The 24,454-nt window shown below is 44.4% G+C and overlaps 1 protein-coding gene across 4 annotated transcripts in view; it reads left to right on the top strand.

Moving 5' to 3' along the window:
• Nucleotides 1–24,454, top strand: part of TTC7A (tetratricopeptide repeat domain 7A) — a 180,431-nt gene that overhangs the window by 66,114 nt on the left and 89,863 nt on the right. For all 4 annotated transcript variants that reach the window (XM_064158360.1, XM_064158358.1, XM_064158359.1 and 1 more), the window contains 4 exons: nt 2,875–2,992; nt 10,470–10,527; nt 12,322–12,394; nt 19,780–19,940. In XM_064158360.1, coding sequence (XP_064014430.1) covers nt 2,875–2,992; nt 10,470–10,527; nt 12,322–12,394; nt 19,780–19,940 — 410 coding nt within the window. The remainder of the gene's footprint in view (nt 1–2,874; nt 2,993–10,469; nt 10,528–12,321; nt 12,395–19,779; nt 19,941–24,454) is intronic.

Below are 24,454 nucleotides of genomic sequence, written 5' to 3'. Positions count from 1 at the left end.
CCAACCAGGAAAAAACAAACAAACCAAACCCCACAACTAGAAAAGTTGTGCTGAATGTGAGGAAAATCCTTCTCTGAGATCAGGCTAGTTTTTGCCTATGAGCCTGTATTTTAGTATGGGAGACAAACTTGCAATCTCCATATTGCACATAACTCTTTGATTCTTCAACCTTCCTGCTCTGTAAACATGAATTCAATCAAGGGAAGACATTGTAGCTGTGAAGCCAATGAAGTGAGACACTCTGTTGGACCTGATACTTACAAACAGGAAAGGGGGGCTGGGAATATGAAGTATGGGGGTAGCTTAGGTTGCACTATAAGGTGGTAAAGTTCAGGATCCTGAGAAGGCAACAAAGCAAAGAACAGAACAGTCCTTTCAGATGTGTTTTGACTGACTGACTACACTTAAACACAAATAAACTGCAGCCTTCTTGAAGTTACTCTTGATTCTTGCTAAATATGTAATCCCTGCCATGAGTAGCCTTTGAACGAAATGTGTCTTGGGTTACTCCATGCTAAAATCAAGCTCCCTTGGATGTTCTCATGCTTAACAGCAGCAATGAAGTTTTAACAGAGGTGTTCTACCAAACACTGAGTCATTGATGTATATTGAGGTAGAAGGACAACATTTCTGTACTGTGAGAAAATACAATGGCATAGAATCCCTTTGCTTTTATGTGCTACTGTGGTATGTCTGCATGACTAAATTTCAAACGATGCCATTAAAGTCTGCTGACTCTGATGGGTGAGAAGTTGAATGTGAAATTATGAACCCAAATTGAAGATACTGCTATGCCAGGAAGAAGGCAGATTCAAGATTTGTCTTTCTCATTTGTGCTTCTCCCTAAAATCTCTTTGGATCCACTAGCACAGATAGCGGATAAAAAAAAACTTCCTTACAGCGAGAAAAGATGATGAGACTGAAATTCAGTTCTAACTCTGTCCTCAGGCAATTGAGTATCTGTGTTTCTCATACATGGCAGAGCTGGTAAAGCAACAGTCTAGCCCTAAAAAAGATAGGAGAAAGGAAATATGAATTGGGTTTGATTATTGCAGAGTAAAAGGTTTCTTCCTCTGTGTACTGTGTTTTCACTGAATAGAATGCCATCAGACCATGGCTCAGAAATGGGGTGCAGTGTGAAATCCAAACACCATTTCACAAGAGGCTACTGCAGTTATCTAGACCACAACTTCTTGAATTAAAAACAAATAAAAAATATTCCTCTCCCCTATTCCTTTCACTCAGTGTCCTGTGCTCTACCCTGATACCAAACTTGATGATGCTATTGAAGAGGTTTAATTAAGGGGAGTCAGAGGGAAATCAGAGTGAGCATCTTTTAAAATAACTGAAGTTCCCTCATCTCACAGTCAAAAGGATGCTTCTGGTATTACTGGCAAACTCCTGTACCCTATAAAGACCTAGCTGCTTAGCAGAACTGTTTTTCTGAATGTCATCTTTACAGTAATTATTTGCAATTAAATTACATGGCAATCAAATCAGAATTGAATCATTTAAAATGAAAGTGAACGAGATTATCAATGTCACTATGAAGCAGGAAGGAGGATAGACATGGGATATGGGAGCAGTTTAATGGACAAATACTAACAGTTAAAAATCACAGAATGTCAGGGGCTGGAAGGGACCTTGAAAGCTCATCCAGTCCAACCCCCCTGCCAGAGCAGGATCACCTAGACCAGATCACACAGGAATGTGTCCAGGCAGGTTTGAATATCTCCAGAGAGGGAGACTCCAGAACTCCCTTGGGCAGCCTGTTCCAGTGCTCTGTCACCCTCACAGGGGAAAAAAAAATCTTACTCAAGTTTAAATGAAACTTCCTATGCCTCAGCTTCCATCCATTGCCCCTTGTCCTTCATCAGGCATCACCAAGGAGAGCCTGGCCCCATCCTCCTGGCACTCACCCTGCACATATTTATGAACATTGATGAGGTCACCTCTCAGTCTCCTCTTCTCCAAGCAGCACAGCCCCAGCTGCCTCAGCCTCTCCTTGTAAGAGAGATGTTCCATTCCCTTCATCATCTTTGTGGCTCTGTGCTGGACTCCCTCAAACAGTTCTATGTCCCTCTTGAACTGGGGTGCCCAGAACTAACCACAGTACTCCAGAAGTGGCCTCACTAGGGCAGAGTAGAGGGGGCAGGAGAACCTCTCTCAATGTACTAGCCACAGCCCTTCTAATACACCCCAGAATGGCATTGCCATTGTTTGAATGCATTATAGCACACGGTGGTGGAATGTAGTCCAGACTTTGAGACAGGAAGATATCGATGCTCATGGGACATCTCCACTTGTGATTGATTACTGTGCTATGTCACAGCTCTGCTTACTTATATGTCCTGTCACATAGGGCCCAAATGTTCCAGGAGGTGGGCAAAGTGTGCCCTTAATAGTGCAATGCCAAAGAAACACCACTGTTCTTGAATTAGAAAAGCAGCTGTCTTATACCTTTGACAGCCAACGACTATAGCAGCAGAGCTGCACACAGCAGCTGAACTCACCTTGTAGTGAAGTGCTTTCTTGTTTTACTCCTGTTAGGATTTTAAAAGGAAGTAAAACTTGCTAATGTTTAAACAAAAGCATTGCACAGCAAACCAGGATGCTCTTCTTTTGAAGGAAGAAACTTGTAAGAACTTTCAGTGTATTGCTAGGACAACATATGAGTAGTCAGTTGATTCAACATTTGTGGTTGCATGATTGAAGCATGTGCTCCAAGGTCTGCTAAGCCCAACTTCTGTGTCCTGCTTTACTGTGATTGAGTGACTGACTCTCAGCATCACTTCCAGGTAGGTTTAATAGGATGATCTTATTGAAACAAGTGTGGAGGAAATGCCAGTAAGTCTCAGCCTACGTCTTTTGCAGCTGGAAGAAGGAGAGTACTTTGCTAAAACCGTGATAGACATGGGTGAGGATGCTGGAGAGTCCCTAGCAAAGGGTTACCTGGCACTGGGCCTAACATACAGTCTTCAAGCTACTGATGGTGAGTTATCATGTTTGTCAAGCATGTTGTATGGAGAGTGTCTCTTTTAAGTCTTCAGTATAAGCAATGGAAATCTGCTAGAAACTCTGCTTTTAGTGCTGAATTTACATGAAAACCAATCAGATTGTAAGACAAATGGAGACTGTTCACTTGCCCAGAGAACTGTCTTCCCCAGTAATGAAAGTGAAGTTCTTAGATAAAGGGAAATATGCAAATCATTGCTTAGGAGGTGATATTTTGACTGTAGCCAACTGCTTGATGTGCTTTACTTGAGTATTTGTAATACATTTCTTTAGCTTATTTACACACCAAAAAAAAATCCAGCTTTCCATCAAATAAATGGAATATCATGGTTTTGTCACCCCCTTGTAAATCACATAAAGAAATACAATCCAAGAACTGGAGTCAGAAGTGCCTGTCTTCAGTTCCTGGCATGGTACCTATTCCTTGCAGAGATTCAGTCTCTCTGTGATGTTGTTTCTTTCTCTGCTTAGAAGTAAATAAGATAAAAATATATACTGCACTGGTAAGTGTGGATGTTGACTATATCTAGGCCACTAAAAGTAAGAAGTATTTTGTTTTAATGCTGCTTGCTTGGGTTTTTAATGACTGGTCAAATAGGTTCCTGTGGATTTGGTGCATAGTAGCCAGAAGGTCTTGAAGTCCCAGTGTTTAGGAGAGTTTGAACTCTGACCTTCATCAGGCTCACAGATGGGAATAGTCATTTCCCAGTTCCAACCTTTTCCAATATTGATGGAAGGTCTTCTAATCTATCTTCTTTGAAAGAAGTCTGTGCTAATGTGATTCCTAATCAATTTGGCAGTCCTGCCCCATGACTTTCCTTTGAGACAGGTCCTACAGAAACAAAGCAGCTTCTTCCAGCAAATGAGCCTGCAGCAAAGCTAAAATGGCTGTGTGGTATCATTGAAGCATTCTGAGCTTGTGAGTTATACCAGAATTTTGCCAGGCTTGTGTGTGAGGAAGTGACTTGTACACTTCAGTAGTGCAAGTCAGTGTATTTCTTTCAGCCAGCTCTGAGTCATCAGCTGTTCTGAGGATGGCTTTCCAACACAGAGGCTAACAGACACTGTCGCTCCCTTCAGTCCTCTATTTCATTGCCTTAAAATAGATCTACCTAGAGAGTTGATGTCAACAACCATGTGTCCTTCCTAGCCTTAGCTTTTCCTTTTCTACATGTCTGTGTGTCTAGAGGGCAGAGATGCCATCCAGAGGGACTTGGACAGGCTGGAGAGGTGGGCCCAGGCCAACCTCATGACATTCAACAAAGCCAAGTGTAAGGTCTTGCACCTGGATCGATGCAATCCCAAGCACATATCCAGGCTGGGTGGGGAATGGCTGAGAGCAGCCCTGAGGAAAAGGACCTGGGGGTCTGGATTGATGAAAAGCTCAACATGAGCCAGCAGTGTGCACACAGCTCAGACAGCAACTGTGTGCTGGGCTGCAGCAAGAGCAGTGTGGCCAGCAGGGCAAGGGAGGGGATTCTGCCCCTTTACTCCTGTCAGACCCCACCTGGAGTGCTGTGTGCAGTTCTGGAGCCCCCAACACAAAAAGAACATGGAACTGTTGGAGCAAGTCCAGAGGAGGCCACCAAGATGCTCAGAGGGCTGCAGCAGCTCTGCAATGAGGACAGGCTATGAGAGTTGGGGCTCTTCAGTCTGGAGAAGAGAAGGCTTTGAGGAGGCCTTGTAGCAGCCTTCCAGTATCTGAAGGGGCCCTACAGGAAGGCTGAGGAGGGACTATTTACAAGGTCTTGTAATGACAGGATGAGGACTAATGGGTTTAAACTGGCAGAGGGGAGATTTAAATTAGATGTTAGGGAGAAGTTCTTGGCAGTGAGGGTGGTGAGACACTGGCACAGGTTGCCCAGGGAGGCTGTAGATGCTTTCTTCCTAGAGGTGTGGCATCTCTCTATGATTTCTGTAACTTTCCCCTTGAGCTGACTTTCAGTGAGTCAGCATTTTCAATGGCTGCTAAGTGTTTCAGAGATCATGGAACCATAGAATCAACCAGGTTGGAAGAGACCTCCAAGATCATCCAGTCCAACCTAGCACCCAGCCCAGATCATTGCTAAAGATACTAAATGAGACTGTCTTGAAAACTGAGCTTATTGTGACTGACTAACTGCATTTGACTCTGTTCACCACCACACTTTTGACTGGCCATCCAGCCAGTTTTTTATGCAGGAAAGTATCTACCCATCCAAGCCATGACCTCTTAGCCTATCTCCATAGGAGAGATGTTCCATCCCTTTAAAAATTTTCATGGCCCTCCTCAGGATCTGCTCGAGTGGGTCCATGTCTGTTTGGTACTGGGGCCCCTAGAGCTGAACACAGTACTTCAAGCGGAGCCTCGTGAGAGCAGAGTGGAGGAGGAAAATTATCTCCCTTAACCTACTGGCCAATCTTTTTATGTATCCCTCCTTAAATCTCTTTTCATTGCCTATTTTTTAGAGTTTACCTCCATTAGCTGTAAAGTCTCTATTAACTTCCACATGGTTAACTTCTAGATCAGTCCTCGATATTGTCAAACACAAACTTCGTGCTTATCTAAGTCAGACACAAATCTAGAGGTGGACAATTAGATTTCCAACTTAGTTGTAGCTGAAGATGCAGCTCGTGTTGTGGGAGGTGGAACTCACATGCTGTTTCCCAGCACTGCAGAAGCAAAGCTGACTAACTGTATCACTTCATTTCCATAATGTATTTGGGGATCTTTCTGACTCAGGCTTAACAGCAGTGAAATGACTTATCAAGTGGAACCCAAAAGCTCTCCTAGCTTTTCCAACTGATGTTTATTTGAGGGAACAAATAATGCAATCTGTTTCCTCATTGGGAGGCATCTCTAGAACCACTTTGTAACTACCTTGAGTACTGTGTCCAGTTCTGGGCCCCTCAGTTCAAGAGAGATGTTGAGGTGCTGGAACATGTCCAGAGAAGGGCAACAAAGCTGGTGAGGGGCCTTTGAGGAGAGGCTGAGGGAGCTGGGGGTGTTCAGCCTGGAGAAGAGGAGGCTCAGGGGGGACCTCATTGCTGTCTACAACTACCTGAAGGGAGACTGTAGCCAGTTGGGGGTTGGCCTCTTCTGGCAGGCAACCAGCAACAGAACAAGGGGACACAGTCTCAAGTTCTGCCAGGGGAGGTCTAAGCTGGATGTTAGGAGGAAGTTGTTGGCAGAGAGAGTGATTGGCATTGGAATGGGCTGCCCAGGGAGGTGGTGGAGTCACCATCCCTGGAGGTGTTCAAGCAAAGCCTGGATGAGGCATGGTCTCATTGACTGGCTAGGGCTGGGTGCTAGGTTGGCCTGGATGATCTTGGAGGTCTCTTCCAACCTGGTTGATTCTATGATTCTGCTTTAGCAAAATAAGTAACTGTCAGAGCTTCCCTCCCTCGTGTGTTGCAGAATGCAAAGAAAATGATTATCTTAGATCTACCAGACTATGTCTTGTAGAAGAACACAGCTCTTTCTTCTTAACTCTTAGACTTTTTCTGCTTTTGTTGCTTACATAAATATTACTAACTTTTTCTTTTGGAGCTTAATTGATATATGAACACCTTCATTCAGGCTTGGGGAGTGTCAGCAGTAAGTTTGCAGATGGCAGCAAGTTAGGTGACAGTGTTGATTTGAATGAGGGTAGAGAGGCTCTTCAAAGGGACTTCTTGGAGCTAGACATTTCAACTGCTCTGCGTTTGACTTACCCTTCATCTATCCAAGGCAGAGAAATCTAATTCCTTGTGATTTTCTGTCATGACCTTTCAAGACAATGAATTTATCTGTTCTGTGCAAACATTAAAGCTTCTGTACTGCTTTCTTGTGGTTGAATCCTAGCCGAGTTTCTCAGCTGAACTGCAGAAGATCTCAGTTCTTTGCTGGAAGAGCAATTTGCATCCAGAACTGCCTGTATTTAAGTGCTGCTTTAACCCTATGCAGCACTGTCTTTAGGCAGCCTGCTTTCTTTCCTGGAAGAGGGAAAGGCTGTTGGTGTTGTATTCCTAGACTTGGGAAAAGCCTTTGGTACTGTTCCCCACAAGATTCTTGTAGACAAATTGGCTCCTGATGGCTTGGCTGAGCACACTGTCTCCTGGCTAAAGCAGTGGCTGGACAGGAGGGCCCAGAGAGTGATGCTCAGTGGAGTTAAATCCAGATGGCAGCCAGGCACTAGTGGTGTTCCTGAGGGATCTGTGTTGGGACCACTTCTTTTTACCATCGGTATTGATGACCTTGCTTGAGGCACAGAGAGTGTGAGCAGTAAGTTTGCAGATGGCACCAAGTTAGGTGGCAGTGTTGATTTGAATGAGGGCAGAGAGGCTCTTCAGAGGGACTTGGATAGGCTAAATCAATGGGCCAGCATTAATGGGATGAGTTTCAACAAGGCCAAATACCAGGTCCTGCACCTGGGTCACAACAACCCCAAGCAGTGCTGCAGGCTTGGGGCAGTGTGGCTGGAGAGCTGCCTGGCAGAAAGGGACCTGGGGGTTGTAATAGACAGGAGCTGAATGTGTGCCACCAATGTGCCCAGGTGGCCAAGAAGGCCAATGGCATCCTGGCTTGGATTAAAAATGCTCTGTCCAGCAGGAGTAGGGACGTGATTCTCCCTTGTACTTGGTTTTGATGTGGCCTCACCTTGAATATTGTGTTCAGTTTTGGGCACCACAATACAAGAGAGATGTGGAGGTGCTGGAGCAGGTCCAGAGGAGGGCAAAGGAGCTGGAGAAGGGCCTGGAGAGTAAATCTTCTAAGGAATGGCTGAAGGAGCTGAGGATGGTTAGTGTGAAAAAGAAGAGGCTGAGAGGAGACCTCATTGCTGTCTACAACTATTTGAAGGGATGTGGTGGAGAGGCTGGAACTGGTCTCTTCTCACAGGTAATTGGAGACAGAAGAAGGTGGAATGGCCTCCAGCTGAGACTGGGTAGGTTTATATTGGACATTAGGAAACAGTTTTCATGGAGAGAGTGGTCAGGCACTTGAATGAGCTGCCCAGGGAGGTGGTGGAGTCACCCACCCTGGCTGTGTTTAAGGGTCGTTTGGATGTGGTGCTTAGGGATATGGTTTAAGGTGAATCTTGTAGAGTAGGGCTATAGGTTGGACTTGGTGATCCTGAGAGGCTTTTCCAACCTGGCTGTTTCTGTGATTCTGTGAAATACATTTATAGATAGATGTGTGCTGATGGATTAATTACTCATCCCTACTTTGTGCTGTTGATCAGCAACTCTCAAATTAAAAATAGGCAGAACAAGAAGCAGCTGCTACACAAAATTGGAAAGCCAAGAAGCAGACAAGACAGTCAGTGTGCTTCTGAAATGATCACTAACTTTCAAGATAATTCAGGTATGAGAAAGACATGTTTCTATAAACCCTTCCTTCATTCACCTTTCACTTGGTGATCATGATACTTTACACTACTCCTGGCATAACAAGCATTGGCTCTTCTCCTGTTATGCCTTTGTCTAGGAATTAATTCATACATTGAGAAAAGGGCACAGTAGGCAAGATCCTTGAATCAAGCAGTTAGAGGCACCAAAGAGGACACCACATTAGTGGTGATACCACACCTGAAGTAACCTACAAGTCTGGTTTGGTCTTAATGGAGGTGTCAAGGGTTTTGTCATAGAGCTGTAAATTTGGCTTCTGCTGTTCCTTGTTCAACCTGTAAACACACTCCTGTGTGAGAATGGTGGAGACAATCTGTATGTGAGTCAGAATGAGCTGCTAGTTACTGCTTTTAGCATATGCTCCAACCTAGCAGAGGGCTTGTTATGCTCTTTGTATTTAGTTAGCATATGTCTCCTTCTCCCAGACCCCTTCAGTGGCATAGCTAATAAAAAATGCTTTGGCATTTCAGACAAGTGATTTGGAAAGGTCTGTAGTAAAAATGCAGTTTAAAATACTGGGTTTGTGCTGTTCTTCAAAATGTCATGATTTCCAGCCATAAATATATGCACCACTAGAACAAGGGGACACAGTCTTAAGTTGTACCAGGGGAGGCATAGGCTGGATGTTAGGAGGAAGTTGTTGCCAGAGAGAGTGCTTGGCACCTCCAGGGAGGTGTTCAAGAAAAGCCTGGATGAGGCACTTAGTGCCATGATCTAGTTGAGTGGCTAGGGCTGGGTGCTAGGTTGGACTGGATGATCTTGGAGGTCTCTTCCAACCTGGTTGATTCTATGATTTCCACAGGTTTTATGCCCAGGTGGAAATACTCTGTGCATGTGTAACTATTTATTCTGAGACACTGAATTAATAGAGTCATAGAATGGTCTGGGTTGGAAGGGACCTCCAAATATTATCTAGTCCAGTCTCCTCTGCAGTAAGCAGGGTCATCCTCAACTAGATCAGGTTTCCCAGAGCCATGTCTAGGTTCACCTTGAGTATCTCCAGGAATGGGGCCTCAACCACCTTGCTGGGCAACCTCTTCCAGTGTTCCATTGCCCTTATGGTAAAGAACTTGTTCATAGCATCCAATTTGAATATAGTCTTCTCTAGTTTGAAAACCATTGCCACTCATCCTATCGCTACAGGCCTTTGTAACCAGCCCCCTTCAGGTACTTGATGGTTGTTGCTAGGTTTCCCCAGATCTTTCTCTTCTCCATGCTGAACAAACCCAGCTCTCTCAGCCTGTCTTCATAAGAGAGGTGTTCCAACCCTCTGATCATTTTCATGGGCCTCCTCTGAACTTGCTCTGTTAGGTCCATGTCCTTCCTGTACTGTGGGCTGCAGGCCTGGACATAGTACTTCAGTTGAGGTCTCACCAGAGCAAAGTGGCATAATCCCCTCTCTGGCTCTGCTGGACATGCTTCTTTTGATGCAGCCCAGGATGCAATTGGCCTTCTGGGCTGCACGCAGACTGCCTGTTCATGTCCAATATCTCATCCATCAGCATCCCAAAGCTGTTTTCTTTACCTCATCCCCCAGCCTGTGTTGATAGTGAGGATAGTTACAGCCCAGGTGCAGAACTCTGCATTTGTTCTTGTTGAACCTCACAAGGTTCACCTGAGCCCCCAGCTTTTCCGGGTGCCTCTGGATGATATCCTATAGCATACTGACAGCATCGCTCAGCTTGGTGTCATCTGCAGATTTGCTGATGGTGCCCTTGATCCTGCTGTCCATATTACTGATGAAAATATTAATCAGCACAGGTCCCAGCACAGGCCCCTGAGGAACACCACTTGTCACTGCTCTCCATTTGGATTTCAAGCCATTGAGCACCACCCTCTGGATGTGACCATCCAGCCAGTTCCTTATCCACTAAACAGTCCACCCATCAAATTTTGCTTACAGTGAAAGGGCTTTTGTCTCCATGGTCTCCATCTTGTGGGCCATCCAAATGAGAGTCATGAAGAGAGGAGTGGCCAGTAAAAACTGGGGCAAAAGTCTTATTGAGAATCTCAGCCTTCTCTTCATCCATTGTTACTAGTTCACCATTGTTGCTCATTCAGCTCTTAAATTGTGTCTTGTTCTACAGCTACTCTGAAGGATGCTCAGGATGAATTGAACAAGAAGGCACTTCAGACTTTGGAAAGGTGAGTAGGAACCTTGGGGATACTTGCATTGTGTATATTTAATGCAATCAGTGTGATAGTTGATTTTGTCTTTCTCATAAGGGTGCCTTGCCTGAAAATTCAAAACCAGTTCAGTAGCTGTCAGCAATAGTCTGTCAAAACCATTCCTGCGAGGGCTAAATGCAGTCATTGTTTGTTTGAAGAGACAAGATTTGGACTACCTCTTCTGCCACTAAGTGGAAACAACTTTGTGCCAAGTTAGCAGCAGTGAAATCAGCAGTGAAATCTGCAGTGCTGGGAGATGCAGCTTCCTTGGGTGATGGCAACTGGCAAATGGGGCAAGATAGTTTTGTCTCCATTTCTGTGTGAAGCCAGCCTAAATGTTTATTTCCCTCGTGGTGGGAAAGTACCTTCACTAGCAGGGTGTAGGCTTCTATGGGATGACCTGGCCTCAATATGCTTACCAAGGAGGGGATGATTGCTGCCTTAAGGGGTGTTTATATGAGCTGTAGTGTGAAGACATGTCTGCAGAGCTAGTGCTACAAAGTGTTCATCACACACCTATTCTTCAACACTGTCTTTTGTGGGGGAGTCTGATCCAATGGCTCTGCCCTGAAATTAAACTCCTCTGCAACTGCTGTTAGCTCAAGTAAAACCACTTGGGTTAAAGTCTGGTGTTGTCAGTTCTGTCGTGGTAGTGAGGTGAGGTGTGAGCTTCCTGACCCTGTTACAACTAATTTACACAGCCCAAAATACACTAGGTGGTGTTTGAGCAGTTAATATTGTAAATGTGTGTGCCCACAGACATTTGAGGTCTGTGGACATACACATTTTTAATGTAATATTTCCACTGCTGCCCAATTTTAATGTAATTGCAGTGCTGCAGTGCTCTTGAACTGCACTGATTTCTATCCTTTCACCTTTTTCACTGGCAGTGGCTGGTTTTCATTGTATCTCAGTCCTATCTAGGAAGCAGGCAAGCTTCTAGCCAAACATCCTTTTATGATCAGGTTACCTGGCTGGTGAATGTGGGGCAGGCTGTGGATGGAGTCTACCTGGACTTCAGCAAAGCCTTTGGCACCATCTGCGCAACAAGCTCCTGACCAAGCTGGCAACTTGTGGCTTGGACAGATTCACTCTGTGCTGGGTCAAGAACTGGCTGGAGGGCCAGGCCCAGAGAGTGGTGGTGAATGGTGCCACATCCAGTTGGCAGCTGTCACTAATGGTGTGCCCCAGGGATCAGTGCCCAGGTTGGAAGAGATCTCCAAGATCATCCAGTCCAACCTAGCACCCAGCCTTATCCAGTCGACTAGACCATGGCACTAAATGTCTTATCCAGTCTTTTCTTGAACACCTCCAGGGATGGTGACTCCACCACCTCCCTGGGCAGCCCATTCCAATGCCAATCACTCTCTCTGGGAAGAACTTCCTCCTAACATCCAGCCTATACTTACCCTGGCACAACTTGAGACTATGTCCCCTTGTTCTGTTGTTGGTTGCCTGGCAGAAGAGACCAACCCCCACCTGGCTACAGTCTCCCTTCAGGTAGCTGTAGACAGCAATGAGGTCAAAGTTGTATAACATTGAATCATAGAATCACATTTTGACAGTTGTTTTGCTCATACTTGTTCCTGTGAGCCTGGCTTAGCCAGGCCAGCACTGATCTGCTTTTTGTCTAGTTTTGGTGCTTCTTTGTGGGACTAGTTTTCAGCAGGAAAGGACTGGGTTTTGTTCTGTGCTTGTGATTTACAGCGGAAGAGTTCTGCAAAGAGCAATCTAACAGTCTCTTTTTGTATTGTGTGATTACCCTTAAAGAGCACGTGACTTGGCCCCAGAAGATCACCAAATCATCCTCTACCTATCACTGCAGCTGGCTCTTGTCAGACAGGTATGTGCAAAGATTGTCAACCACTTAGTCATGAGAGGGTAGGAGAGTGACAGTCCAATTGGACAAGCCCCAAACCTGCTAAATGTGGTCCCATCCCTCCTACATTTTAATTGACAATAAGCAATCAGAATATTCATGTAATAAATATTTCTATCAATATTTTGTAATTAATGATTCTACAGCACACCTAATGACCCACTCTGGAGTGCACATTCAGCTCTAACCCTTGAGCAGTGCTATTCCCACTTGGATCAACTTTGTCTGTGTGGGGCAAGTGAGGTTTTTATGCCTGTTGCCTGGATGTAATGGTGTGGCAGGCTGCAGACTGCTCCAAAGACTCTTTTTACTGCCTGTTTCTGTATCACACCAAGCTGCACTCTCTCTGCACTGAGTATTGGTTTATTCCATACTTGGGCACGTTTGGCGTTAAGCTTTGATGGGTGTTGGAGCTCTGCAGTGAGTGGGATTAGCTGGCATATGAATGCTGCTGAAGGTGTTATCTCCTAAAAAATAAGATGATCTGAAAATACACTCTGCTGCTTTTCAGAAAAAAAAACAACAAACACATTTGGGCTGTGCTTTGTTTTTCTGTCCCTTCTGTTCAAAAGCCAATTTCTGTACTGGAAATGCCCCCATTTTCTAAAATGCTTCTCTAGCCAGATTTGAAATTTCACCATCACAGTTTCCTTCTTTGGCACACTTTCTGCTTGCTGCAGTTTGCTCTCCTTCCTCTACACCAGAGAGTCAAACAGTTGGATCCTCTTTCCTGACCTAAGCAGAGGAGCTGTGTGTTCATTAGGTTAAACTAATTGTTCCAAGAGAGCACTCTTGATAATGTCACTTTTGTAGCCCCTTCATAATGAGAGCAGTGTGTTGTGAGGAGGCCTGCAATAAGAAAGGATAATTAAAATGGCTTATTTAACTTTCTCATCTGCCTAGTGGCTGCTTTATGATGCAGTTTGCTCAGGGTCTTTTGTTGATAAAATACCTGCCCTTCTTTATCTCACAGCTTTTGCCTCCTGTCCAGTCTACTGCCTCTTCTGCTTTTTGCCATGAGTGAAATTACTGCATCTTTTCAGTTTCTATCCTTAAAAACAAGATCAAGATGATTACAATCATTGTTTTTTTATTGCTTTTACAGTTACTGGTCCACTGCATTTTAACTCATTACTCTTTCTCCAGTTGTAGCCTGTCTTTACAATGTGATTCCATATATCTCACTTCATCCTCTCCCTTCCCTCCTGTTCTTTCTGTTTTTTAGTCTCTTGTCTGTATGTTCGTGTCCTCTTTTGTCTACCTCACCTTTGCTTTTTCGTTCTCAATGTTCTACCAGTTGCCCCTGCTACCACAGACCTGTGATCTAATTGTGTTGTGTAGTGTCAGCCTGACCCTTGCTGTGCTGCTTCTGCTCTTCTCCATCTAGTGAGATATAAATCTTTAACACATGCTTGGAGAGAGGGGAGATACCTGAGACATCTTTATTTTTAGACTGCTGTAAAGCTTCCTACTCTCCTTTTGCCAGTTTACTTAATGATAAGCATTCAGTAATGCATTTTTAATCATTTAAAGTATCTAATATATTCTCTTTCTGATTAACTGAAAGATAAATGATACTTTTTTTTGACAGGTTGCATTAACTATTGAAGGTCACAGTTAGGGCTTTCATCAGGTGGTGTAACAGTACCAACAAGACACAGTAGATTATAATATAATACCTGAATGTTATTCTCAACAAATAGGCCTTTTTGTTTCCATAGTCAAGGTCAGTAAATGAGGTAATTTTAGCCAGCACCAAAAATCTAGGTATCAGCTTGCATAGGTACAAGAGCATTTATGTGGAACAAAGCAAGAAGCAGAGGACAGTAGAGTGCTTAGCAAACTTAGGAGACATCTTCCTTGAAAGACTCCTACGATATTCCCAGTGGCACTTGTCTCTGTCAGCACCGAGGAAAGAAAAGGGGAAATGGAATAGCATAAGCTTCCCTCTGGCACACAGTGAGGACATGACATGAAGTGGAATGGTTATGAAGGGGTTTTGCAGAGTTGGCAGTTGACAAACATCAGCAAACAAAATGAAAGATTATTATGATGATGATGTGTCTTGCACTTGTATTTGTATGTGTATATGTGGCTCTGTGTCTTATGGACTACCTGAGCTACTGGGAAGTGTCCAGGGACTCATGGAGGGCTTGGTCAGCCCCACAGAATTTTGGGGTGGGTTTTCCATCAAAATACCCCTTTCTGCAAGGAGGGTCTTAATCTGTTTTCCCCACAACACTGGAGTGGCAGGAAAGCAAACTCAGTATCTACTGTGGTGGTTATCTCCACCTGCAGTGCCTGGCTGGCAGCCAGCTGAGCCAGTCAACAAATGAGACTCATAACTCCCAGCTCCCAGCAGCTGCTTCTGCTGTTTCTGTGGTAACAGCAGTTGGATCAGCAAAACCAGGGTAGAGTGAACATTTCAAAGCTCACTGATTTTAATGCCTTGCCTTGTTTTTAGCAGGCCAGTTTCTATGGAAATGAGTCTATAGAGAATCAGCACTCTTGGTAATGTCAAGTGCCAGCTCCCTTCTCGTTTTGGATGATGGTGGTGGTTTTGACCTTGAATGCCATGTTCGCATCATTTTAATACCTGATTTGGTTTGACCTTTCTTTGCATGAAAATAGGAAGGGAAAGACAGCTAGGGGCCAGCAGCTGAGAATTACAGGTCTCACCAATTTCATCTGTGGGCTGCCAGCAGATAAGCAGCAAGAGCAAAAAAATTTCTCCTGCCTTCCAGAGTGTCTGGATGTAGAAAATCCTAAGGTAAACATCAGTTAAGGTACTGGGGAAATATTTCTGCTCTTGTACTCCACATTTTTTATTCTATTTGAAAGAAGGTAGCTGCCAACTTGTCTTTGCCTCCAAAGGGGCGTTCTGTTTTAGTAGATCTTGAGAGGTGCTGCTTTTAGCAGCTGCTGGATGTGACCAGCTACTGCCTCCTCTGCTGAGATGTCACATGCTGTTTTTCTGTCTAGATCCTGGCCTAAATTTTTCTGGTGATCACAACCAGGTTGTAGCAAGAATTAAATAATAACTCACAGATGTGTCCCTGCCTGCTTTCCTGAACTAGTGGCTAGCAGCATGTTTGTTTTCAGTGGAAGCTTTTGCCAATCATAAAAACTTCCTCCTTTCCATAATCCCTATGCTGTAGAAAGAGATGGAAAGGATAGTTTTAATTGTTAATTAACTATATGCTATTATAAGGCCTGAAAACTCCTCTTATGAGATCCTATTTCATTTGCCAGTGCATTCTACTGTTGCAAATTATTATTGACTCCTACTGTTTTCATTTTTATACCTACAGTTGTAACACCTTAGCGTTGCTTTTAAGGACACACATAGCATTGTTGAAATAAATCTTATTATATAAAAGGCAGTGTAAACCATTCATATTTCAGTATTACTTTGGTGGTGCTGCAAGATGCTATTTCTGCCTTACTGCAGTATCTTTGCTTTCTAATCAGTGTGATCTGAATATTACCTCTGTACCATTCAGAACACGTGTGCTATGTTTGTTAGCAGAAGGATGAATTAGAGAAGGGTAGCATCTTTGAGTTGCAGGCCCTACTCAGGCTTGCAGTCCAACTGAAGTAAGATTATATTAAAGAGCAGCACTTGTAGGGAATTTAAGCTGGTAGCCTGCCTTTGATACAGCCCTGAAGTTTCAGGGTGCCGTCTGGGCTGCCAGCTTCCATCTTTCTCATATTACATAGTTACTTAAATAAATAAACTGTGGCATCTATCAATAGAGGTCTGATCTCTGCTTGTCACATGAAATTTGTGTTGACTGCTGCCGTATATCTTGCTTTCACTGTTCTAGAAATTTAATTTGTACTTCATTGCATTTGGTCTGTTGCTGGTGGTTGTTTTGTACAATGTCCCCCATAAAGACCCAGTGTCTCTTCATATCATTATTGTGTTTTCTTATCTCTGTTTTGTCTACTCTTTTCTGATGAAGCAGCAGTGCTGTGTACTAATGATAATGTACAAAGGAATCTTCGTGGTCTCAAGTTGAACAATCAGCTGTCAGGAAGACTTGATTAATTCCAAACCAGCCATTGCCTGCAGTAGATGGTCCTAGAGGGAAGCACTGAAACAAGATGTGATCATTGCAAGCCCTGCGCCACAGTGGAACAGGGGAAACTTCTTCTAGGTTGTGTCTGTTTCAGCAGTATGTGAAGTGCCTGTTCAGCAGACAGAGGTCTGTAGGAGTGGCCACAACTGACTTTTGTGCTGCTTTATTTTGTGTGCATTGCAACAGCTTCAGAGAGCTTCTCTGATAGCTGGCCTCTGTTAGGGGGATGAATTTGCAGTTGTGTAATCATTGGGTATTTGCACATACAAAGCAGAGTCTAAGTGACTTAGTTTGCATGTTCATGTGCAAGTAAGGTCAGGTATCCTTACAATTTTGACATCCCTCAGTGTAGACAGTAAGTTTATCCTTTGTCTGATCTATATTAGCAAACAAGGATCATTTTCCCAAGTCCTTGGATGGAATCACGGACTAGTTGAATTTGGAAGGGACCTCTAGAGTTCAATCCCTGCTCAAAGTACAGTCAGCCAGAACAGGTTACTTAAATCCCCTCCAGTTGGTTGGTTTATGGATTTTCTTTTTCTTCTAATGAATTTATTTTTCCTCAAACTTGAAATGTCTTTGCTTCCTTGAGACAGAGGAATTAAGAAAAGAGATGTCTTTAGTCCTGAGAGCAGGAGGACTCTTGATAGCAGCTTTGTTTTAACAAGTCAAATTTATAAAGCTCTGGTACAGCTACATAAAGAACTTTGTAGATGGACAGGTCAAGGCCCACCTCAGTCTGGTGCCTGTTGTGTTGATTCCAAGTTGTCTTGTCACTGCCAGTGTTTTAACACTGTAAGAAAATGGGTCCTACTAAGCTGCTGGTAGGAGCACTGGTCATTTAAGCCAATGTGTTTAGCTTTGCAGGAGGCTGTAATAACATGTGTGGGTACAGCAGCTCCATTGACAAGAAGAAATTCTTTAAAGCTGAGTACTCAGTCATATATCCCAACCTGAATCGAAGCCAGGACATTCAGCAGTTTTGAAGCTGTAGGCCAGGTGCCAGTTTGGAGTTATGTCTGTGGAGTAGTTGCACTGATCTCCAGACTTACATAGGCTCAGCACTGGTTCGGCCACACCTTGAGTACTGTGTCCAGTTCTGGGCCACTCAGTTTAAAAGATGTTGAGATGCTTGACTGTGTCCAGAGAAGGGCAGCAAGGCTGGTGAGGGGGCTGGAACACAGCCCTGTGAGAAACAGCTGAGGGAGATGGAGTTGTTCAGCCTGGAGAAGAGGAGGCTCAGGGGAGACCTCATTGCTGTCTACAACTACTTGAAAGGAGGTTGTAGCCAGGCAGGGATTGGTCTTTTCTGCCAGGCACCCAGTGACAGAACAAGGAGACACAGTCTCAAACTGCACCAGGGGAGGTTTAGGCTGGGCATTAGGAAGAAATTCTTCACAGAAGGAGTGATTGGCATTGGAATGGACTGTCTGGGGAGGTGGTGGAGTCACTATCCCTGGAGGTGTTTAGGAGGAGGCTGAATGAGGCACTTAGTGCCATGGTTTAGTTAATTAGAAGGGTTAGGTGATAGGTTGGACTCAATGATCTTAGAGGTCTTTCCCAACCTGGTTAATTCTGTGGTTCTATGATTCTGAGTCACCAATAACAGAGTAGTTGAGAGTACTTTGTCTTGGATATGCACAGTAAGAGTGAATTGCCCCATGAACAGATGATGCACCATGCTTGCAGAAGTGTACCCAGCATCTAGATAATCAGCAAGCTCTGTTGTAAGTGCAGGCAGTGTAGTTGCTGCTTCTCTTATTGACGTGTGACCTGTTGTCCTGAGTGATCTGTGGAGGCAGTGGGAATTTGATGCTGGTGGTATGCCAAGGCAGAAGAATGTCTGCAGAGCTTTGCTGGTGGGAAGATCTTGTAGTGGGCAAGAAGGAACTAGGTTGTCAGTCCCTTAAAGGAAAGAGAGGAAGAACATATATGAGGAGAATAAATTTATACCTTTTTTTTTCTCCTCCCTACAGTTTTCCAGGGCCAAACACAGGTCTGGAATAATTTAAGTACTAATAAGTCTCCTGTTGAATAGATAGCCTAAAATAGGATATTGGATCACACAGAGCATATGATACACTTGCATTCATGATAGACTTTTCCTGCCAAGTGAGACTTGATTCTAATGACATGCTACTGCTGTGAGTGTCAGGACTAGCTGCTACATTGCTGCTTGCAGAGATATTCTTTATCTGACAGCATTCTGAATCTTGACTCTCTTATCCTGTGTTCTTGACTCTCTTATCCTGTGTTCTTGACTCTCTTATCCTGTGTTCATGACTCTCATATGCAGTGCTCAGTTTTGGGCTCCCCAGTTGAAGAGGGAGAGGGATCTGCTGGAAAGGGTCCAGCAGAGGGCTACAAGGATGGTTAGGGGCCAGGAGGGCATGGCTTATGGGGAGAGGCTGAGGGACCTGGGGCTTTTCAGTCTGGAGAAGAGAAGACTTAGAGGGGATTTGATAAATGTTTATAAGTATCTGAAAGCTGTCAGGAGCAGGGGGACAGGCTCTGCTCACTTGCTCCCTGTGATAAGTCAAGGAGCAATGGGTGTAAGTTGCAGCACAAGAGGTTCTGCCTCAACACAAGGGGGAACTTCTTTACTGTAAGGGTCACAGAGCACTGGCACAGGCTCCCCAGGGAGGTTGTGGAGTCTCCTTCTCTGGAGCCTTTCAAGGCCTGTCTGGATGTGTTCCTGTGTGATCTGTGTTAGATAGGATTGTCCTGCTGTGGCAGGGGGGTTGGACTGGATGATCTCTTTGGGTCCCTTCCAACCCCTAACATCCTGTGATCCTGTGATCCTTGAACATTCAAATAATTTTTAAGGTTTTGATCTGAGTCACAGGAGGCTTTGTACAGCCATCAAAGAAACAAAATGCAGTGGAGATGTGTAATACTCTTCCTCAGGTAGATCCAGCCACGCATCCTAGAAACTGGAGTTGAGAATTGGGCATCTGTAGTGGATCTGCTTACAGCACAGAAGTACCATGACAGAGTGAGAGGGGGTTGGTTGGATCAGGTCTGCTGCTGCTGTTTATGAACAGTGATTTAGTAATGCTGCAGACTTCTTTCCCTAGAATGTGTGGTTTTGATTTTATTTTCAAGCAGTGCAGTCTGTTAATTTTGGCAAACTGTCCAGGTAGTAGAAATCTTTCTCATAGGTGCCTAAGTTGAGTTTGTAATGATTGTATTTGTTCTTACCTTTGAGATATAGTATAGGGCTGAAGAAAGAATATATTCTCTTTTTCTTTCTACCCCATCACCCAGATTTCTGATGCTATAGAACATCTTCAAGAAGCACTGCAACTGTGCAAAGATGACATGAATTCACTTCACCTGCTGGCCCTCCTCTTCTCAGCTCAGAAGCACTATCAGCATGCACTGGAGGTTATCAACATGGCTGTTGTTGAATACCCAGAAAGCTTTAGGTAAGAGTTACTGTATGACGCAATCCATTGTCAGGAATGATCTGCTCATTAGCTCTGTTGTTGTCAGTTGTACACAAGGAACCTGTTTAATCAGATGTGCTACTTGTGTGTTGCTCTCATTTTGGACATACTGTGAAGCTAAAGTGTGTGAAGCTCAGGCTGTTCTTTTGATTTGTGGTCTCCATGGTCTTTTTTTTTCCCAAAACTAACCTTTGCCCTTCTTTGCTTTGCCAGCTGAGTATGGCGCTGATAGCGTTTCCTCCAGTGTACCTCCCTGTACTGTTTGTGTTTGTCACTTTACACGTGGAGAGATGAGTGTGAGAGACAACTATGATGGTATCTGTCAGCATCACAAATAATTTTGTATTTGGTAAATGATCTGGTTAAAGACAGACAAATTCTTTATCTATGGGTCATTCTTCTGATAGTCATACATGACACAATTTGCAGCAGTTGCACAGCTGGGGAAAAGGATCAGTAGAAATATGTAATAACATATATCTGGAAGGATGGTTTGGATGCTTAAGAACAGGTTTGAACTAGCAGACTTCTTGGAGCCAGACATTTCAACTGCTCTGCGTTTGACTTACCCTTCATCTATCCAAGGCAGAGAAATCTAATTCCTTGTGATTTTCTGTCATGACCTTTCAAGACAATGAATTTATCTGTTCTGTGCAAACATTAAAGCTTCTGTACTGCTTTCTTGTGGTTGAATCCTAGCCGAGTTTCTCAGCTGAACTGCAGAAGATCTCAGTTCTTTGCTGGAAGAGCAATTTGCATCCAGAACTGCCTGTATTTAAGTGCTGCTTTAACCCTATGCAGCACTGTCTTTAGGCAGCCTGCTTTCTTTCCTGGAAGAGGGAAAGGCTGTCGGTGTTGTATTCCTAGACTTGGAAAAAGCCTTTGGTACTGTTCCCCACCAGATTCTTGTAGACAAATTGGCTCCTGATGGCTTGGCTGAGCACACTGTCTTCTGGCTAAAGCAGTGGCTGGACAGGAGGGCCCAGAGAGTGGTGCTCAATGGAGTTAAATCCAGATGGCAGCCAGGCACTAGTGGTGTTCCTGAGGGATCTGTGTTGGGACCACTTCTTTTTACCATCGGTATTGATGACCTTGCTTGAGGCACAGAGAGTGTGAGCAGTAAGTTTGCAGATGGCACCAAGTTAGGTGGCAGTGTTGATTTGAATGAGGGTAGAGAGGCTCTTCAGAGGGACTTGGATAGGCTAGATCAATGGGCCAGCATTAATGGGATGAGTTTCAACAAGGCCAAATGCCAGGTCCTGCACCTGGGTCACAACAACCCCAAGCAATGCTACAGAAAATTAAAGTCAGAGCTATGTATGTATAACATAGAATTGTGTTCCTGAAAGCTGTGGCTGGTAATAGGAGCTGGAGATCTGGCAAGCTAGACAATAAACGCAGTGACCTCTACTCTATATGACTATTAGCTGGAGAAGTGGCAGGAGTGTTATAACTAGCACCTTAAATGAAGTTCATACCAGTAAGCAGTTGCACTGAAATTCATAGTGAAAAGACTCTGGAATGTTTTGGTTTTTTTCCCCACCTCCTGGACTCTGTCCACTTGCATGTAGCATCTGAGATGCCTTGAGATTATGCCCTAGTTTGTCGTGCATTTTCTCAGCGCCAAGTAAGTGACTTTCTGCTGCCAATAGAGTATGGAGCACAGTGGGGCTCTGAGCCCAGCTGAGAGTACTATGTGCCATTGTAGTCTTTGGCACCAACAGGAGAAATGGCCAGTGGGCATGGGAGCTGCAAGGAGCTGTGCTATGCAGTGAAAGAGAGATCTGTGCTTCTCACCCTGTGAGTTTCGGCAACCAGTCATTCTGTCTGATTCTTCAAAACTCAGGCATTTGTTTTGTTGAGGGAGGAGGAAAAAGTTCTTTCACTTGACTGAATAATTTCGAAGTCTGCAGTATAGCAAAGTAGTGATGACATGATTTACCATGAATCAAAGTGGAAGTTCTTGGAGTGTTGCAACAATGGCACTTGAGGGTAATGTGAGGCATCTGCCCACCCCCAGGTGTGTCTGCCAGTGGCCATGACCCCACCAGGAGGGGTAGTACTCCCTGCCAAATAAGGATGTAGAACCAATAGACGCCAGCTCCTAAATTGAACTCCCTGGGAGTGAGAAACAGCTGGTGCATATAAGGGAGCACCAGTTGCAAAGGGTATGTCTACCCTGCTGGGGCTTCTCCTTGCAGAGATGTATTTGGACCAGCTTCAACCTAGCTCCTTGGTCAGCTGCTGTCAGTCTCCATAGAGACATAGATCTGTGTGTAAGAACTCCCTAGCTGTTTGTGCTTGCATTATTGAGCCTCGTGGACCTCATGGGCTGCCTTGAATTGCACAGCAGCTCATCAGCTAGGAATTGACCAGCTTGAGTGTATCAGGCTGCAGCAACTGCCAAGCAAAGCAGGCAGAGCTTTGGTGATAGCTAGCACTAGGGATCAGACAGATTCTGAGATCAAAGGGGTCAGAGATTTTTCTGGCCTACACAAATGAAGCATGTGCTAATGCACAGAGCAGTCCCCAAGGCTTAGATATTCCATGTGCTGGGTTAAAGCTACCAGTAATGTGCACCTCAGAAGTGGCATGGGGCCAGTGTTCATTTGCTGTAGTTCATGCTGCTGCCAGCCAGCTATGCTGATCTCACCCCTGAGGGATTTTTAATCTACCTGGGATTGCTTTAGTCTGTGTTCTTCCTACACTTGCAGAAGGAATGGCTCCTGAGAGGGAGAGCACAGAGACTTTCACTGCCTCTAAGCTGCCACTGTAGTGCTGTTCTGTGGAAAGACTGTTTTCTGCAGAAAGATTTGTCCAGAGCTGTGTGCAGTACTCTTAGGAGTTTGTTATTTGGAGGGAGGTTTTCTTGCATCCAAAGTGCTTGTGTCAATTAATGCTTTTTCTTATACAGTTGCATAGGATACCTATACCAAATTATCTTCCCATCAAAAACATTCTTCTGAAACCAAACCTCGTGGTAGGTTTTTGTTTACCACTCTAATATTAAAGCAGATGGAAATGCTTGAAGTCTCTTTGTTGCCAGGGGTGTGAACTATTTCACATCTTAAGAGGCTGCATATTGTCAGTTTGGAAGTGCCAGATGAAAAATGTTTTATTTTTGAAGTCCACTTCAGAAAAAGAAAAAAAGATAACCCCCCCCACACACACATATGCACTCTTTGGAGCTTTCACACCAGATGATTTTCAGATATAACAGGGATTGAAACCTACTCTACCAGCAATTCTGGGACTGTGTTGCTTCTTACCCAGTGGTAATCGGTAACTGCCAACTGCGTCCCTGGCCACTTGCAGATGTTAAGAGTTTGCATAGCAGGGGTGTAATCCTGTGCAAAATATCTGTAGGGAAGATCCTGTGGAGTTCTGTAGGGATGTCCAAGTGTGTGTAATGTGCACTGAGGCTTTGCAGGGCAGGAAAGCGTGCACCTGAAAATTTGAGGCCTTTAGAGCTGTTTCTCTTCTCTCTCAACCACTGCAGACAGTGTGTGTTTCTTGCTTTGGGTAGTCGTACTTTTTACCCCATGTAAGACTGTGTGGTGGTTTGGGTGTTCCCCGCCCCCCCCCCCCCAGGCTTTGGAAATCACCCAGACTAGACTCAGCTGGCTCTGGAAATTGAACGAAGCTTATATTTACAGCTTAGCACAATATACAAGCAGATATTTACAGTATACACAGTTATAGACAGAAATAGACAAGGGAAAAGGTAATACAGAAACACAACAGCCCTCCCAGAAACCTGAGTCCCCAGGAGGGGCTCCCAACTGCCCTTCCACCTTCTTTCACCCCTCTACCTTACCCCAGATGTTGCCTTGTGCCTCAAGGAAGAATGGAGGGTTGGCCAGGGGGGTTAGGAAGCAAGTGGATTAATCAGAGAGATGGAGGGTGAGGCTAGAGAGAAAAATGCAGCTCAAAGCCCAGGCAGTGCTTGAACGCTGAATGTCTTATCTATGTTCATACACCTCTCAGCAAGCCTCTGAGTGAAGTAGACATCACCATTATTTGCCTTTCACAGCCTGTGATCTAATCCTTCTTACCAAAACATTCTAGCTAGCTTCAAACTAGCACAAGGGGTGTAATCCTGTGCAAAATATCTGTAGGGAAAATCCTGTAGGGGTATCCAAGTGTGTGTAATGTGCACTGGGGTTTTGCAGGGCAGGAAAGTGTGCATCTGAAAACCTAAGGCCTTTGGTGCTGTTTCTTTTCTCTCTGAACCACTCCAGACAGTGTGTGCTTCTTACTTTTGGTGGTCATATTTTTTACCCCATGTAAGTCTGCTTCGAGCAAAGCCCCATTAACATCTCTTACTATGGTTTTGAATTGTTTTTTAAAGGATTGACCAGTATATGTCAAAAAGAAGATAGCGAAGCAAGCTTGACTTAAGATTCCTCATTATCTCTGGTACTAACATCAGAAAGCACACAGAGAATTCTTGTGCTGGTTTGAAGCTAATTGGAATATTTTAATTAGATAAA

The sequence above is a fragment of the Pogoniulus pusillus genome, chromosome 18 (genome assembly GCF_015220805.1).
Source record: "Pogoniulus pusillus isolate bPogPus1 chromosome 18, bPogPus1.pri, whole genome shotgun sequence".
Taxonomy (NCBI): Eukaryota; Metazoa; Chordata; class Aves; order Piciformes; family Lybiidae; genus Pogoniulus; species Pogoniulus pusillus.
Note: the sequence above shows the minus strand (reverse complement) of the source record. Positions and strands in the feature narration are given on the sequence as shown.